General features: G+C 39.9%; 1 protein-coding gene across 1 annotated transcript in view; it reads right to left on the bottom strand.

Moving 5' to 3' along the window:
* Positions 1 to 17,660, bottom strand: part of pax7a (paired box 7a) — an 84,748-nt gene extending 67,088 nt beyond the window's left edge. The window contains 4 exon segments of the mRNA XM_051930401.1: positions 14,150 to 14,278; positions 14,518 to 14,644; positions 15,388 to 15,623; positions 17,167 to 17,660. Coding sequence (XP_051786361.1) covers positions 14,150 to 14,278; positions 14,518 to 14,644; positions 15,388 to 15,623; positions 17,167 to 17,251 — 577 coding nt within the window. The 5' untranslated portion in view covers positions 17,252 to 17,660.
* Between the last annotated feature and the right edge of the window lie 2,048 nt (positions 17,661 to 19,708).

Here is a 19,708-nt window from a genome sequence, read left to right as displayed (position 1 = left end):
GTTAAATGGCTGAAAAGTCACACGCCACCACAGAACTTTAAGTTCAGGCTCAGCCACCGACTTATCGTGTCCACATTTGCACACAACCTCAGGATTCTTAGACATCCACTACTTGCACTCACTTTGCCATTTCTTGATCATAAGCATCTGGAGCCTAACTTCAGCACCACTAGCAAGGCAGGAAAACAACTGTGCATGCAACGTCATTCGGTTGCAGGCCAATACTACGTGTATTTAGAGGAAGCCCACCCAGACGTAAGGATTACATTCAAACATCACAACAGCGTGTCCAGGGTAGGATTGAACCTGGGCTCTTGGGCCTGTACACTCTTAAAAATAAACGTGTCAGAATGGTTCTTCAGAATGATGCCATAAGGAAGCCATTTGTGGTTCCCGTAAGACCCTTCCAGAAAGATCCTTTTTTTTTATTTAGATCCATAACATGGCTCCATACAGTAATTAACCATGTACTGTATAACAGATCTGTACAATAGGCATGGCAAATTCTTGCTGCATACGTATGTAACACAGGCTAAGTTCAGGTTTTCCTAAACTGTTAGTGTCCTGCTGTACCAAATATTTTAAAAATTCATCTTTTTTTTCTTCTTCTACATATTAGGAAGTGTTTCAAAGCGCAAACTTCATATGCAGAGAGCCCTCAGCATAATGAAATAGTGCTTTGTCAGGCAATAGCTCTGTGAGGAGCTACACAACCCAGTAAAAACCCATAAAGTGCCATTAAAGAACTGTTATTTTTAAGGGTGTATGGCTGTAGTTCTAACCAGTATGCCACTTCATCATAGTGTATATATTTAAAAAACATGGACTAGTATTTTTTGTGTGTGTATTCACCATGGATTCCTTTATCTGAGGCAATGTACAAGACAGGGGCAGCATTACAAATTTTATTAGTCCCCAACACAACACAAGGTAAATTATATTCTGGTCTGCACTGAAGCAGGGACTAAAGTGACAGTGTTCTGGTATAAAGACCAAACCCGCTACACTGCACTGACTTCCTCTGGGGCCCTTTAGATTATTTATATTTGAAGATATATTCGTCTGACACAAATTACTCAAAAGAGTGAAACTGAATCACTCGTAAAATTCGGCAGGGGGTGAATTTACTAAAGTATTGTTTGACACGTTTACATGATCTCAGCAAACATAACGCCATTATCATGATGCTTTTCCTTTTCTTTTTTTATTCATAATTGTTCATCTTAAAATGTGTTTGAGCTCTTCACAGAGAAGTGTATGTCTGCATAATTTGAACATCTATGAGTTAGTTGCTCGCTGCAAAATTCACAATAAAAAGGGGATAAACGAAAATGGCAGTTATTAACAAATTAATTTTCAAAGGTCGTTTATACATAAAGGGTGCAATGTGATTCATTTACAAACCTGGCGCTACCAGTCAGAAAAACAGAAGACAGACCAACAACTGAGAGACAAAGCAATGCGCGAATGTACCACGGAAAAAGCTCAACGGTAAACGTGAAATCCCCCGCACTTCCAAAGCCGAGAAAGGGCGAAAGACCCCAAAGGGTTGGCCGGCTTGAAGTTTACTTTCAACAGCAGAGCCTTTCCGACCCCGCCAGCCTCCTCCAAATCCGCGCAGTGCTGTTTAATGAACCAGTCATGCACAAAATGGCAAGTTCGCTGAAAAAAAAGGCTAAGGAAAATAAAGAGCCAAGAGCCTAGCTAGCTGCTACACTTGCAAGAGCGGACTCCGGAGCTGTCAGCATTCCTCTCCAATCTGACACCATAGCCGTGCTTCCTGCTCCTTCGTCTCTCACGTCTCCCAGTCCGCTATGCCCCGGGCCATCTCCAAACTCCGATACAACAAATTTAAGTGGGAAGCGCTGGCCCCGCCCGTTATCTCTTCAGAGGGTCTTCACTGTTCGAAAACAAAGGGTTAATAGATCTCAGCTGTGGAGCCACCCCGGCTCATTTCCAGAAGTGAAACAGTAACTTAAAAAAAAAAAAAAACTTTTACACTCAAAGCAGAGTTTCAAACCGGAGAATGCCGCCATTCTTTTTATTATTATTTTTTTTCCTCCTGCGGAAAAGTGTAAATTTGCTTAACCTCCAGAAGACGGGGCTTGACTGAGGGCCGAGGTGTGCCCAGTTTTCGGGAGCTCAAGTCCCCCTCTCAGTTGTTCCTCTTTGTGCGAGTGATGTCCTTTTGTTGCCTAATCAGTCCCCTGATGGGTTGCGAGACAGAGGAGGATTCTTAGCATTTATCGGTGAAATGAAAGCGGGATTAGGAGAAGGTTTGCTGCGCACTCCATGGCAAAGAGACACGCAGCTATTCTCCCATTCACGGTATCTTTTTAACCAGGTTACTACTCTCTTTAAAGATGTTTGTATTTCTAAAGTGGCCATTGATCCACTGAGAAAGTGCAGCAGCCACTAAAGCAGAAGAAATACGCGCCCTTCACATCAAGGGTATATAAGAGGGGGCTGAAATAAAACATGAAAGAAAGAACGAGAGAGGAAGAGAAAAGACCCCGAGATTGGGTGAAGAAAAGAAAAAGAACGAAAGAAAATCAGAACGGGGAAATTGAGTATTAAACGAAAACAAATATAAAAACCGGGAGACTGCCCTCACAGTGTCTTAATCGATTTAAAAAAATGTCCTTAGCGCAGTCAAACTTTTCACGGGCATCGCGATATTAAATAAATTAACCTTAGGCATTAACAACGACAATAGGCTGAGTTAAGTAAAACACGACCGCAGTCGCACTTACAAAACGCGCTTTAAATGTCTTAAACAATTAATTATGAATTTAGCGCAACCACTTTCAGGAAATAAGGGCTTTTGGGGAAAAAACGCCAGACGCCTTCTGAAAGCATCCCATTTTCTTAAATAGGCGACATTTTCTAATATTTAAATGCCGTTTGCCTGCATTTGCATTGGATTGGCGCACCGTGCAGACTCTGCTCCATAACGGTGTGGAGTCGGCATGTTCTCCCCGGGCCTCGTCGTGTTTTCTCCTCCATACCCGACACAACATGCAGCTTACATTGCTGTGCAAATCTAAGTGTGAGGGGTATTGCTTCCCGAGCCCTGGGCGCTGCCACCATCGATTTCTTATTAGCGAGTCGACTAAACGGATGCATGGAAGGGCATAACCGCCCTGCCAGTGGCGGTGTGTCACTTGCACGTTCTTCTTTCAGTGGGATTTCTTCGGGTCCTCCAAAAGTTGAGCAAATCTCCCCAGTGCGTGTAACTACATTGAGCCTTCACGGAGGGTACCTTGCACGGCTGCCGTTGAAATGGACCTTACATAACGGATTATGGTAACGTATGGATGGACTAGACATAATTGTATTCACACACTTTTAAAAATAAAAGTGACAGGGTGTCTTTACAGAGCGATGCCATAGGAAAGCTATTTTTAGTTCTAAAAAGACCCATCCAAATAAAGGTTTCGGAAAGAATTTTTTATTTATTTAGATCTGTAACAGGCTCCCAGTACCATGAATAGACGATAACAGATTTGTGAAATACCAATGGGTCTTGATTTTAAAAGCAATCTTACTGATGCAATAACACAGACTAAGTTCAAGTTTTCTTAATCTGTTACTATCATATAGGAAGCTTGAAATGCAGTACAATTTTAATTTTTTGATGCATATTAGGAAGTTTTTCAAAGCACAAAGAATCAACTTGATATGCAAAGAACCTTCAGTAGAATGAAATGGTGCTTTGACAAGCAATAGTTCTACGAAGAACCACACAAACCAGTAAAGAACCATAAAATGCCATTAAAGAGCCAGTATTTTTAAGAGTGTAGAATATTTCTACCATTGGGTATGTGCGTGGGCCACGCGGGTCATAATACAGTCTTGGGAGCCCATTAATGTCCGGAGCAGCTTTCAGATTATTCTTCTGCTGTCTATAAGACACTTAAAAACGAAGGGTATATAAAGCAATAAATGACATTTCCTCCAGGTTTTAAGCAGAAGAAGGATTTAGGAGTAACTGCCTCCAAAGAAGTGGGAAATACAAGTCAGTCCTGCAGAGGATATTTTTGCAATAAATGTTTAAACGTTCTCAATGTATCGACCAACCTTAACTCAGCCCTGTTCGGCCCGCTCACTTTTGGAAGGGCAGCCTAAGTAATGGGGGTTTGTGAGAAAAGAGCCGGTGGGCTCCAACACATGTTTATAGGGGTCGTCTTTTATTTTTCAGACACGGTCAAGAGCGCTCTAAGTTGTGAAGAAATGCTTGTCATTCCTAACACCACTGACCCCATACGAGGGCAGAGTGACAATCGGGTTTGCAGCTACACGTGGCCACCAACTAAAAATAATGGACAATCGGGGGAAAGGAAAGGAAAGTCACTCATTAAGGTTTAATAAATAAAACAAACGAAATAAAATATTCGATTGACAGTGCTGTCCAGGAGCATTTTAAAACTCGACTACTTGGGCATTTATCACCAGAAACAGGAAATTTTTTAACAGAACATTTTTCATGCTACAATCTGATTTCAGACTGCACAGTCCATATTGTAGTCTTCTGGATTTTTTAAAACGTGAAAACGTTTCTTTCTGAAATGTGTTTAATGCGTACGAGTGCACGATGGCCTTTACATAAGACGAGGGGCAGGGGCTACAGCGAGAAAAGGGACAACTGTTAAAAGATTAAATATCCGCTTTGGTAAACAAACCAGAAACTAATTCTGAATGATACATGCGAACTTAGAATTACGAAAGATCTTGTTCAGCTTTGAATCGAATTGAGAATCACAGACACACACCAAACAGCCGCAATGGCCAACGTAAGCCAGTTACTTGTTGGGATTATTTTTTCCATAAACTCGCTAGTGTATACTGAAAAAGTTTAAAAAAGGGACAAAAAAGTCACAAGTGCATTTCTCTCCTTTGTGCCGGTGACCTCTGTGCAGGGTCCATCAGCTGTGACCGCCAAGGGTCAGCGCGGCTCCCGCGGCTCCTCTAATTTTTAGGCTTCGCAAATAAAACCCAGCAGTGATGCGCCTCGAGAGCCGAGCCCTGCTGCCTGTCAGGAGCCTCCAAGCTCTTCGCCCTAATTTAGATCAGCAGCAGTCCGTCCTCAGACGTGACCCTTCTCCCCCACCCCTCGACGGACGCCCCTGTCCTGCCGCCTCATTCGCTAGATCGGGCAGCGCAGAGCTATTCAACATGGCAAACTGGTGAGAAGACCATTTTCGTTTCGAACGACGGGATTTTGTTTTAAATAGTCGAGTACTCGTAATAAATTGGCTCTGATTACCTTAGCGATGTATTATTAATTTGACGTGAGGATTACTCGGATATTCCCGATAGAAACGCAAGAATTGCACTAGGAACATCATACTTGGCCTTTTATCAGACAACGTGTAAAGATCTTTTTAAATGAATTAAATTTCCACGTTTTGCGTTCGGCGGAACTTGTTGCCTTGCATTTTACATACACGAAGCCTTACGTTAGCCACCTTCGATGATCAACTAAAACGAAACAATAGCAAAGGCACCGACACATGCCAGCAGACCGGCTGTCCACTGCCTCTTCTCTTTTCTCACTGATTCATAAACCGGAAGCGCACGTTTCCTTTCACTCACAGCTTCCATTATTTATGATGACTCCCGTCGTCTCCTCCATCGACGTTACCCGCATATGCAAATGGCTGGTGGGGCGGTGGGCCGTTTATTAGCGCTATCAATAAGGACACATACGGAGTCCTGGTAGGATACACCTTTAAATGATTTCAAGAGGGGCTTGTTAAATCCCTTAAAGTTATTGAACAGGCAGGGATTATTAACTCGCTTTTATATTGAGAGTAAAATCCCCATGTCCTCCACTGTAGACTTTTGAATTTCCCCTAAGTAGACCAAAAAGGCAGATTGTCCCTTTTAAAAAAAATCACTAGAGATCCTGAACCCATTCTGGTAAGTAATATGTCTGCGCAGATAGAGCCGGTCCCGCATGACAACGGCGTCTTTAATTAATAGACAGACAGCCTTGAAAGACGTACTCGCGCTCAGTAATATGATGAACTGCTATTGTGGAGGTGTCACCACAAATGTTTCTGATAAGCAAAAGCAGCCAAGGATCAAAGACTATAAGCTTCTCAATTTCCTCTAGCTGCCTCTACTTTTCTTCACCTACTTCTTCTCTCTTTTTTCTCTCCTCTATCTTTTCTCTGTACTCTCAAACGCGAACTAAAATCCCCTTTCTGACAACCACGGGGTCCGCCTCAAGTTCAAAGGTCAACGGAGTCCTCGCAAATAATTGGGCGCATTAATATTCGCCAACAGAAGGCAAGGCAGCTTAATGTAGACTTGTGCTCTCTGAAGATGACTAATGTCTTTATAAATTGCTATTAGTTGTCACAATCTTGCGAGTCCACTACCAAACGTAATCCTCCGCGGCAGAGCAGACGAGTCCTTTAGAATTCTGTTTGAACTTCCTTCCAGTACGACAGACCTGTCATCTGCAGACTTCGCGTTTAAAACTCCTTTGCTGCTGTTAACCCAGGTAATCACATCATAATTTTAGAGTAATGGTTAAAAATAATACCTGGGGATTTGAACCTCAAAAAAAAAAAAACCACTTCGGGAACGGCGCGCATGTGACAAAGACATGGTGGGTCATATATGGATGCTTACAATACAAAAGTAAAGATATTGCTTCATAACAAAAATTAAAGTTTGTCTTTGGACTGGGCTCTAATTCGGAGAAAATAGGCATTTGTCAACAGAAATGACACCTGAATCAGGCTGCACGAATTTAATTTGTTAATGACGAAGAACAGTTCTAGTATTCCTCTTCTTGACCACTGTGTTCCAGCGTTCATCAATCTGTAATATAGCGCCTTTTCTATCTATCTATCTATCTATCTATCTATCTATCTATCTATCTATCTATCTATCTATCTATCTATCTATCTATCTATCTATCTATCACAGGATTTAGACAGATTTAATTTAACAAATGACTAATATATTATAATTAATCGTGATGCCTATAAGAACGGTGCACAGCAAATTATCGCACTCTCGTTTACCAGATTAAAAACTCGTCCCGTGCACTTTCAATCGTATTTCAAACAAAGCAAAAATATATATGGCGTTAGTTGCACTCTGTTTTTGGTTAATAAAACAGGAAAGCATTAAAATTGCCCCTTTTTTCTTTTTTTGCTTTTGCACCGATATCTTTCATTCCGTAAGCTTAAATATTCCATCTTTGCAGGGCTAGCTCCTTGCACTTAAAATGATCTTCTACGCTGTATTTAAAATATGAATGTTGTCGTTAATGTACTGTAACGCGACTCCTTCTAATTTATGAATATACATAAGTTATTTTGTTCGTGGCATACTGTACCAATTAAGCATATTTGATTAAAACCTTACTGCATATACTTCTAGCCACATGGGCATACTCGTCTGACAGTCATGTTACCGAGATGGATAAGAGTAACAAAAGAAGTAATTAATTGCCTTTTCTTTCTTTCTCCCTATAAAGGCGGGTCATTTGGTGTCGCGGTGTTCTTATTTTATCGCGACTATCATTTAATGAAAGCTTTGTATTCACTGGCTACGTGCCTCAAAGCTCCAAGTCTTTGCTCCTGTATGTCCCTCCAACACCTCCCATGTAAATTCCAGTGAAATTCGGAGGAAGGCGGCGAAGAGGGACAACGAGGTTAATCCGAGTTTAATGCAATGATGCGCAGTCACAGGACCGGGGCTGTGATGATTGTGTTATCTCTCCTCAGCATTTGGGTCTTCCTCAATTTCAACCCAGCCAAATAGCTGCGAGAAAGTGCAGATGGAGTGACTCCCGATGCCCGAGGAGAAGATGTTATTAATATCTAAATAACTTCCTCATACTTTTACTAAATCTCGCTCTCGTCATTCCAGATGGATCCTTTTGAAGTGGTCTCACGCCTCATCCCTGCTTCTCTTTCGATGAAGCTTATTTGGACTCGCAAACACAAATACACATATTTGCTTCAAACATTATCGAGGGCCGCATGACTCCTCTGAGGGTCTTCAGAAACGCACGATTTCCTTCCAGGAGACCGCGGTCCGTCGCATCGCCTGTTATTGTTTCGTTAGAGAGGACAGAGCGGCAAATATGGAGAAGGTCTCTGGTGCACGTTCGGTTTCGGGTGAGCGTTGTTTGTTCTTTCTTCCACTGACACCCCACTCAAGCCTCAACCGCCCACCCCCCCTCGGTTCTCTGTTTCTTATTTGCTTTCCTAACTCGTTCTCCTGTTCTCTTTCTCGTTTTAATTGAAAATGCAGAGCCCACATGGCCGGGCCAGCCTGTCACCTCTCTGTCTTTCCAATGGCCTCTATTATTTCGTCTGATCCCACTCGCAAATCCCGCCTGGTCTCTGTTTGATTAGATTGGGAACCTCAGGTAATCCTGCGATTTGCTGAAGTGTCCATGGCCAGGCTCTCTCTAGCACGGCAGCTTGTTGGTTTAATCAATGCAGATTCTTGCTGATAAATTGACTGATACCCCTGAAACCCCCCCCCCCCCCCCCCCCCCCGATCGCCGCCAGGTGAGGAAGCCCCCTCTGTCCGGACTGATGAGCTCTCTGCCTCCTTCTCTCTTTCACTATTCAATCTCTCGTATAATTAGATTTGGCACATCTCTGCAAACACCATCTCAGCAACTTCCCGAGCTACTTCTCATACTCGGAGAAAGTGTGGCAGCCAGTGTACACTTCCCAAATCCGCCTGTTTATTTATATTTCGCTGTTTTCGCCTTTCCACATAACTGCACTGTCGCCATTCAGTAATTATCACCCAGCTTCAGGGCGGCTTCAGAAAGCGAGACCTAGTGGATTAACCCGTGCCTTCCTGCATCACTTGCGAGAGCTGGTGATTTCATCGACTGGGAGCGCGAATGTCTGTATAGCGCCTTCATCAAGTCAATCCAATACCGAAGCGAACAGTATAAAGAAACTATCAACGGCTTAAAAAACGTAACTTTTTCACCTATATACTTATTAAATCAGCTACCATAAAAAAAGGTTAAAGATGTCAAAAAGAAAGTTTTCAAATGATTGATTTAAGTATTTGCACTTTAACATTTTTTTAAGCAATATGACTTGGCAATTAATATATCCTTAATTTTCGGTAATAATAATAATAATAATAATAATAATAATAATAATAATAATAATTTTCAGATCAAACAAGTGCAAGTCTTAAGCCGAAACAGTGCCATAAGACAATAAATGCCATTCTCTTCTGATTCTTATTATAACATTTTGAGATGCTTGGATTTATACTCTAAGGGAAGAAATTTGAAACTGCTCCACAAAAATTAATCGAAAAAGTCACAAAAGTAGTTACTTTTTAGGAAGTTTCAGCTTTTTTTTTTTTATTTCCTCCCCCGAAATTCAACTTTGTGGGTATTTATTGCACTTAATTTCTCGGACTTTGTTCCTGAAGTGCGGGTTTCCCCCCATATTCGAGTTTGCATGTCAGAGATCCTAATGCACCCCCCCTAAAAAAAAATCTTAACAACTATAAAAGAAACCTAAAATCTCATGAATTTGTGCCCAGGGCTAGCCAGAGTGAGCCGTTTAGAGATGAAAGTGAAAAGAAATAAAAGACTCAATTTAATCCCGCCTTAAACCCTTCAACATAACGTTTGTGCTTGAAACTCCGAGAGTGAGGGCTGATTGTGGATAAATACATTTCTTACCATGCCTTGGAGCTATTACACCCCTCTGCAACACAGCTCCCCATTCAGCGGCCACAGTTTTCATTACGAGCTCTAATAAGTCTTAACATTATTAAATGCCAGCCGGATGATAGAATGAAACAGGCGCAAAGAGGAATCTTTTAAAGAATTAAAAAAGAGGGCATTTAGGATCTCGGTCTAATATCCCCCAGGAAAAGACATAGATGGAGCCAGAAATTTGTCACCAAGTTTGCTTGACGCTTCAAGTGTATCGCACAAACAATATTTTAAAACATCCCGCTACAACGGCTAAATTAAAATGAATAAAACGGCGCAAGGAGCGATTTAGAGATGCGCCCTGCGCACAGGTCGCCACACCAGCGCAGCAGTAAACCAGCAGCCGCGACACACTGACGCCGTGCAGGTACTCCGTTACCGCGAACTCCAGCAGGAGCAGCCGGGCGAACTGCACACGCGTCGCTGTACGAAAAGTGACGGGCCGGGCGCAGAATGAGGCGCCAGGACATCAAAGTATTCTGGAGAGATTTTTCGCTGTTTTGGGGAGATTTATAAACATTGGCGCAAATGATCCAGCAGGAGCAGCAGCATCGAGACGCAATAATTCACGTGTATCACGCAGGATAAGGGTGCATGTGTGCAAGGTTTAGATGAAGTACCGAAAAGCAGCTGCTCTGCAATAAATCTAAAACGAATATTTGGGATGAAACATAATACACGTGTGTCTATGACATGTACGTAATACATTCAAAACGAATCATTCAGAACAGATTAATATGGACTTGTTTTGAAGAACGGGCATATCTTTAAAGAAATGTCAACATATATCAGAAAAAGGGATTCGCATTACTTAAAGCCATATTTTATATAATAATTACCGAAAAACATTGAGAAGTTCATATTTTATAGACACATCCATTTAGTTTCAAACCCGCTTAGTCCAATTTTATTTCCTTGACATGCATTAAAGTGCGTTATAATTCACGACATGTTTTCAGGATGGTACACAATAAAAGAACCGAAATCCTGAATAATTTATTTCACACCAATTTTTCATATCTATATTCATGCTTTGCGGAGAGAAACAATAATACTAAATTAGTGGAAATATCTCAGGAATAATGTACAATATATTAACACTCACCCACTCTGTAAAAAGAATACAAAAGAACCACAACTATCTGGATATATATTAAACTATTTTAACACACGTACTAAAAATCCGATTTTTCTTTTTTATGAGGTATTTATTTAAAACATCATTGCATGCGTACATGCTGTTTTTAGGAAGATCGAAACTACTGTTATAAAACATATATTGTTTGATTGTAGCAGGTAGTGAAATTCAGCGTGAACTTTTTCAGGTTCTGGAACAAAAAAAAAAAAAAAAAAACAGCTAAATTAAAGTTAACTACATGGACATTTAATAGAATGATGCTTGAAAATATTTTTACTTAATTTTTAATTTAAATTTTTATTAACTAGTTATAAAATTACAGTAGGGCCTATTAAATTACATTGTTTCATAAAGTAGAATAAAATAAATATCAAGGGCCAGATAACAAGCAGATGTATATTAAAAACTATAATTATTATTATTATTATTTTGGTTTTGTTGTTGCTTTATTTATTTGAAATTACAGTTATGATAGGTGTAGAGTGATTGGCTAAGCCCTAAGACAAAAATTCGCTTTTTTAACGCGCTATGCAAAAAAAAAAAAAAAAAAGCCGAACAATACCACTTGCTGTCCACTGCCAAGCTGAAGAGTTCCTCTGTGTCACCATAACACATGAAGGTCTGGATTGTTCAGCCCAAACAGGTGTATTGAAATTCACATAGATTCCACGGAATGAAATCAAATTAACTTCTAAATGAGAAAACTCTGACACCCATAAAAACTAGCTCATTAAATATAAAACACAATTACCAACTTTATCTACAGTCGAGTTCGAGGCCTAACACTCAAAAATGACAGCATGCAAGGCGACAAATAAGACGACGTTGTCATTGTTGATCAAGACCTATAATGAGCGAAGCACTGGCCCATTCCTCAGAAATGAAATGCGTTTCATAAGTCGACCCTGATCACACTTTGAAAAGATAAACTTGATGATACAGAAAAGTGAGCAGTCGCGAACACAAAGAGCCGATTTCCAAATGAGCGCTGGCCATTTCCAAACAAGAAAGAAACATTTTGCACCCCTCCACTGCTCATTCTCTCTCAACAGACGATCCTATAATATTACAAAACTATCTAGCAGCGGGGAGTATTGAATAATTCATCTTCTTTTATGAAGGCCGCTCCTTTTCTCTGCACTCTTTACGGGCTTTTGAATGAGAATGGCCGAGCCTATTCCCTTTCTGGACACTCTGTATTTTTAGTGTTTGCCTTTGTAGCCGGCTCTGCGCTTTTAAAGACCTCTATAGACGAAGCAGTTCTTTCTTAGTGAGTGAAGTTCATCTTCAAGTTTGGAATAAAGGGTGATTTTTTTAAGGGGGAGGGGTGGAGAGATTTTTTTAAAAAAAAGTTACTCAAAATAATAATAGAACTTTACTTTTTTCTCTTTTTTGGATGAATATGCAAATTGATGAATAGATAATAAATGAAATAAATACATAAATAAATAAAGTGATGGAAGCTACGCCATGAGCACATGCCCAACTAATCAGTGCATGAAAAGGCCAAACAGTGACATTAATCTAAATAAAATTGTTTCAGAGGCAGATCCAAATAAACGATGTTCTAAATGAGGTCAGACATTTCAAATCCACAAAAGGGAAAACTTGCATTTAACGGGGAAGACGCGGGGATAGAAACTTTATGACACAAACACGCGGTAGACAACTCAGAAAATTATATATTATTAATACTCATCCAAAATTTCGGTTTAGCAATACAGGTTATTCCTAGTTTAAGAAATATACAATGATTTAAAGTCGTCCAAAATATAAGAAGCAGGCCTTGTAAAAAGACAGTTATTCCATCTAATTGTCATAACACTTTGTTTGATAAACAATTACATAACGTACACAGTATATTCTGCATATGATACACACAAGACATATATATATATATATATATATATATATATATATATATATATATATATATATATATATATACACAAACACAGTAAACATTGATAATAATAGTAATAATAATAATAATAACAGTTTTACGAGATTTAGCTGCTAAAACGTCCAATTTGTTGGTCTCTCTGGAAATGTTCCTGCTAAATCATGTTTCCTCGGCACATGAACATTCAAACTAGCCCGCCTTGATTGGGATGTTTGAGTAGCTGAAGACAGATTTCTTTTAATTGTCTAACAATTTAGTGCGCCGTACATAAAAGCGTTACGGTTCAACTCGATCCGTCCTGGCCCTTTAATTGATATTGATTGTCAAATCGGTCAACTGTCAGCTACAGTTTCAAGGGACCATTTATAGACTGGGAGTTGGTCTGTTTTACAAATTAATTTACTGGTCCCAAATACCTTCCGTCAGGGCTCATATAAATAATTGAGTAGCCAGTAGCTGCAAGCGAAACGGTGCAAAATGTGCTAAAGAGACACTTCCCTTCCCCATTAAAAGCAGCACAGGGGCTCCGGATGCCCCTCAACTCATGACAAATTTACTGGTTAATTATTATCCACTAAGAATGCACTAGGGGGAAGCAAACGAACGAGGAAGAATGCAAAAAAGGCATGCATATAGGTGCAAAATGTGAGCCAAGCAAAAAAAGAAATATATATATATATATATATATATATATATATATATATATATATATATATATATATATATATATATATATATAGTATATGTGTGTGTTATTTCCCTTTAATTTAACACTGCAAAGTACCCTAAATCCAGACATAATAAATCATAATCTCTCTTCCCACAAAACACCCTTTCTTCTTTCCATCACGGTCTAAAAAGCAATTTAAGCAATGCAACCAGAGGCCGACACAACATAGAAATCGGACTTGGAAAAAATATTAACAGTTCAGAATGCAGAAACTGTCTCTCTTGTAAATATGAGGCCATTATCCAACCAGGCTTTCGTCACATATCACTCGTTTCACCTATAATTCAATTTTTAATAATCATTTAAACGAAATTTTATCCACTAAGGGTCAGAAACTGCTCTGGAAAAAAAATATAAATATAAATAAATGACAGGTGATTTTTCGACTAAAACTGTTCAGCTTTAACGAACAACTTGAATTGCTTGCTTCAATAACATGCAGATGAATTTGAAAACGTTTGTTAGCTGTTCGTGACCGACATAATGACCCTTGACATTTTATGGACAGAAGTTCTTCAGAAGCAGGCTCACATAAACATCATTTAAGAACAATCAACTTCCGTTGACGCACTTTTTTGTTTTTGTTTTTCCCAAGGCATACTTTTGCTCAGGCGGAAAGACAGACAAATATCATAAAAAGTCTACCTTTGTCGCCCAAAATGCCGTCGATGCTGTGTTTTGTTTTCTTCTCTCCATCGTCATCTTTCTTATCACAGTCATCGTCATCTTCTTTTTTGCCAAACCTGGCTCTCAAAACGCGGCTTATTGAGCTCACTAATTAAAAAAATAAAAAAAACAAGAACAACAATAATAATAATACATTTCGAAGTACTAGTCGTCAGTTTGCATCATCCTTGCTGATATTCACTGCACTTCCAATATCAAGGCACTCGCTGACTGGCCGCGTCTCTAGAAAGTCGGCTGCGCGCCCGACGCGCCCGGTCGTTCACACACACGGCGGACACACACACACGGTCATAGTAAGGAAAGGCGCTTACCAGGAGGTGCCTCACCTGAGGGGACTGTACTCCTGTCACACACACCGTCCTTGAGGAGTTTGTCGCGTATCTCCCAGCTGAACATCCCCGGGTTCTCTCGCTTGTACTCCTCGATCCTTTTTTCCACATCCGGTGTTGCCACCTGCTTTGGGACCCAAATGGAGCAAAACAAGAGAGAAGCAACTTTTAATTTAAATTGTGGCTCCAGGCTCGCACTTTTTCAATTACAGTACTCTTCAGAGACACCCCGAGGAGCAGAGCTGAAAAATCTCCTTTGAATTACCTGTAAGCAGTCGCAGTGACCTTTGACATGAAAATTAAAAACTAAAGCAGAGCTTTTGCAGAGAATTGCAGCATGAAGGCAGTAAAAGGCGCTTTTGCCATTGCCGTTTTAACAAATAATTCGTTCCCATTTATGCCCACATTTAAAAATAAAATAAGTTGGTTAAAACTGTATATACGTTAAATGTTTGTGACCAGTATTTTGGCCATTTGTGGGTATATTGTTAAATCAATTAAACTCTTCTTCTTCTTTTTTCGGCTGCTCCCTTTAGGGGTTGCCACAGCGGATCATCTTCTTCCATTAAATCAATTAAACTAAGTCATGAAATGCGTATTGTTTTAAGAGGCGTTTTTCAAAACCCAACCTGTGCATGTTTTACTGCACCAAACTACTTAAACGTCACACGACTGTGCAATATGTATATATAAAGAACAATCATGGTGCAACCACAACGCACTTATCATAATGTAAAAAAAATAAACTATTGATTATTAAAAAAAACAAACAAGTAAACCAACTAAAACAGGTAACTTGGATGGGTGTTTATCGCGCCCTGCATCTGGAGGTCTCTCGAGACCAGACTGCCCATGTCCTTGACTCACCCTGGGTTTGCTGCCCCCAATGGCTCCAGGCCGGATTGAGCCCGTCTCCTGGTAGCGACACAAGATTTTGGAGACGCAGCCGTGGGAGACGCGCAGCTGCCGGGAGATCACGCAGGGCCTGATGCCGTGGTGGGCCATCTCCACAATTTTGTGACGGATGTGATTCGGCAAAGGTCTGCCATTGATGAAGACTCCTCCAAGTTGGTTTACACGTCCTTGGCCCAAAGGTGTGGAGACTGCAACAAACACAAACACAATTCACAAGCTTTAAAAAAGTACGCGCACGGTGTACACGCGTTTGGCGCAGGCACGGAAAAGTTCGGGGCCTGTTTATTTACACAATGAGGCACTTTTCTTAATGACAATACGGTGCATTCCATCGGCTATTCGGATTTTAAAGCACACAGTACATCGTTTGATTGCTAACATAAAGAAGTGGATATTTGAAGCAATGAATGAATTATTTCCCGACGACTCTTGTAAATTCAAGCACACGGCAATACGTGACAAGATCCTGAACTGAAATGATATGCTGCTGCCGCATTTGTGGCTCTAACACAACTAGACATGTTTACAGATGTTTCTTAGAAAACTTCGATCTCAAAAGAAATCACCCATCGCTGTTGTACAGGGAGTTTGATGACCTGCACTGCTATCATTATGGAAAGAGAGACAGGGAGACCACTTGTGCGACCAATTCTGCTTTCAAGAGCCCATCAAGAGCGCAACACTTTGCGACCTCATTATTCCCAGACATGCTGTACAAATATTGATGTAATCCTTTGAGCCATCGATTTGCTGTGTATTTTATTTTCATTCGCTACACCAGGACCCTCGAACCGATCCTCCCGATGCTGGGTCTGGCAGTCGGGCCGCTCTCCTCGGAGGTACTATGGGGTACTTGAGCACGAACGAGCTCCGCTTCCACACAAGCCAAGATTAGCACATGCAAATAAAACTGCGCTTTTCAGCGGTGTCTGTGCCTGCAAATCTTATCCACTGCCTCTCACATAATCAGAAAAAACGCTGATTTACTGCTTGAATTTTATTAGGACTACCGGGATTTAGGGCAAAAGAGCAGCTTCATCTATAAACAAAGTAAAAAAAAAAAAAAGAATCCCTGTTATAACTATTAAGACAAAAAAATTGCATTGTGATTTTTTGTATGGTTTTGCAATTAAATATATATGTGCTGGAGAGGAGAAATAAAATTACCAAAAGAAGGTATGCATTATTGTTCTGTCAATATAAAGTAATTCAAATGATAAAGACAGATACAGGCAGATGTAAAGACAGTTATGTATTATACAATGTTTAAACTTCAAAAGACAGTTCCAAAAACGCACATGGTGTCCCACTAAATCACAACATTAAATCACAATATTTTAACTCTTTTTTGAAAATCTATCTATCTATCTATCTATCTATCTATCTATCTATCTATCTATCTATCTATCTATCTATCTATCTATCTACATTACTGTAGAAGATACAAACAAAATAATGTGCATCAATCTATTGTTAATATGAAATATCGGAATTATACAACATTTTATACACATTGGGATTATATAAGATGTATATTTAAAAAAAGTTATTCTACTTCTGGTAAAAATTACACTCAAATGAAAAGCACGTTTCTTCGCATGTTTGTCAAAAAATCAGCTCGGTGACAACACATCTTTGTGTCGTTCCGAAGACAGCGCATCCTCTCCCGTTTAAATGTATACATGAACCACGATTTTCCGGGTGTAAGGGTGCTGCTGGTTGTGCACATACCTTCTAGAGGGAATCCGGTTCGGGGATAGTTCTGGCCTGGCGCAGGTCTCATCATTCGCGGAACCGTCCCTGGTAAAGTAGCCATTCTCTAAACAGTCAATCAAACAAGCAGAAATTGTGAGGAGTTCTTAAGATGAAAACAAGTCCAGACTGGCAGCCTTTTTTTTTTCTTTTGCAGGGCACAGTAATTCAGTATTAAGCTTTGTCTTCAGTGAGCACCGAAATGATCCAAGTAAACAAGAGTAAAAATTATATTTTCCCGCGGACAATAATGGACGAGAAAAAAAAAGAGAGCAGTTTGTCCTAGAGCTGAATGACAGGTCGCGGAGGATGGCGAGTAAGCACAGGGAATGTCACAGGCAGGCGTGGGCAAAGGTTATGAAATTCGTTGCTGTGTTTTACTAAAAGGTCTGTTAGTTTTTGATGGTAAAGTCAGCTCGGAGGCTGTTAGTTGTTGAAGTGGCCAACTTTGGCTCAGACAGTGGGAGGGACCATTCTATTCGATGATTGGCTGCGACGGCCTTCTTTTATTCACAACACACGCAAAGGCTGTGGCTGAGCCAATCAGAGGCTCGCCCGTCGATACACACGTCTCAGTTCATTAAACTGCCGCCTCGTTCTCACTTCGTACAAAATGGGTTCAACTTTTTTTACTACCGAAAGACAGGACTCGCCGGGTTACATTTTCAAGGGAACTGTCACTTGTTGCACCATCTTTAAGTAGGCTGTATCAATTATACTCTCTGGCAGAATTAGCCAATAACGTCTTAAAAGGTTTGCCTAACAAAATATTTTATATTGTATATAGTTCACTTAGACAAAGCATATGAAGGTTTGACAGGTCACTAAGCAAGTTAAGTCTGAGTGGTTTGACATGTGCTCTTAAATCAATACACGAATTATGAACTTGAATGGTAGGACATAGAATTATAGCTGATACACGTAAGACATTTACAGTTAGTGTGAGCTTTAAAATAATATGGAAAAAGAGAAAAAATCGACACATAAAGAATCGATGTAAGGTATAAAATCTCAACAATCTTTCCGTGTCCCCAACTCTCGTTATCGTATTTATAACACTCTATTGACACACTTTTAATGGGACAAAATTCGGTTTAGTTTTACACTTAATTCGCATCCAAAGTCCTCCTGAGACTAAGTCGTGGCATGGCTCTTAAATCTTAGAGAGTGTAGGCCACGAGGACTGCTGGCTAGTTCGTCAATGTTATGTTCACATGCCACTCAGTAACTAGGAAGAGCGGCTCCTCTCATCCTTAAATGTCTTTAAACGCCATTAGATGTTGTGTGCTTGTGTTTTTCAAAAGAGCAGGCAGATTTTAGAGATTATATGCCAAGACAACTAAATGAAATAGATAGATAGATAGATAGATAGATAGATAGATAGATAGATAGATAGATAGATAGATAGATAGATAGATAGATAGATAGATAGATACCGGCTGGTATGCACTCTGAGTCACTCGTCTAGAATGAGTGCTGTACAATAACACATTTTTTGGATTCGTGTGTATCAGTGTAAGAGTGCGAATAGTCAGAGAGAAAGACAAAGACATATAGGTAGATACACAATTATATATATATATTTATATCCGATATAGGAACGGATAACGGATTTTAATAAATGCATTCAATCCGCATTAAAATGTTCATATTCGTTTTTCACAACTCTTCAATACAATAAAAGAATAGAATAAATTAGCACACTGTCAAGCAGCAATATTACTAATTTGCTCATTTCAGGGAGTAGACCGTTCCGCTAAAAAAAATGACTTCTTCTAGCTCAGATCAGCCTTTTTCACAGCAGGGTATGACGCCAATCCTCAGTAAACCTTTGTTTTCATGTTAAAAAGGCCTTTTTTCTTCTCAGTGATCTCTAGGAATCTTATAAGAAACCAAGCATCCCAAACCAGAATTATTCAAGCTAGTTATTCCCTAATCCAATAGTCTGCCTTGCAAAAACAAATTATGGAGCTGGTTTGAACTATTCCTCTATCTAAAAGTGTTCGCCAATAAAACAGTAATATATATGGATATACGTTTCGTTTTCCTATGCTTTGAAACAAAACAAGTTGTCCAAACCACTGCAATAAGAGTACATTGACAAAATGCGATGAATGAATAAAATCACACATATTTTACAAAACATCCGGTACAATGCATGAAGTGATCGAAATACATATTTAAAATGTGCCGCTGATCAACTGTAGGTTAAATCTGCACGTACAGTGCTGGACCTACGGGCAGGTTAGATCCTGTTCTAAAAATGCATTCATTGTATTAAAACGCTTCCTTTAAAGACGGGATTTCGTTTTTACAATGGATTCAATAAAACGAGGGGATAAACAGCGATTACCAAATCTATAACACTGAAGCATATTCTCTAGCTGCCAACGATTGTCTGATGGGGGCTATGAAGACCCCGGCACACCGAGTGCTCAAAGCGCATAGCAAGTTTAGTGAACAATTTTATTTTAGTGAAGCGACTAACGCCTGTTCTACAAAACGCTTTGCACAAGGGTAA

The sequence above is a fragment of the Erpetoichthys calabaricus genome, chromosome 8 (assembly GCF_900747795.2).
Source record: "Erpetoichthys calabaricus chromosome 8, fErpCal1.3, whole genome shotgun sequence".
In the NCBI taxonomy this organism is placed as follows: Eukaryota; Metazoa; Chordata; class Cladistia; order Polypteriformes; family Polypteridae; genus Erpetoichthys; species Erpetoichthys calabaricus.
The sequence above is the reverse complement of the archived record's forward strand: the minus strand, read 5'-3'. Positions and strand labels throughout refer to the sequence as shown.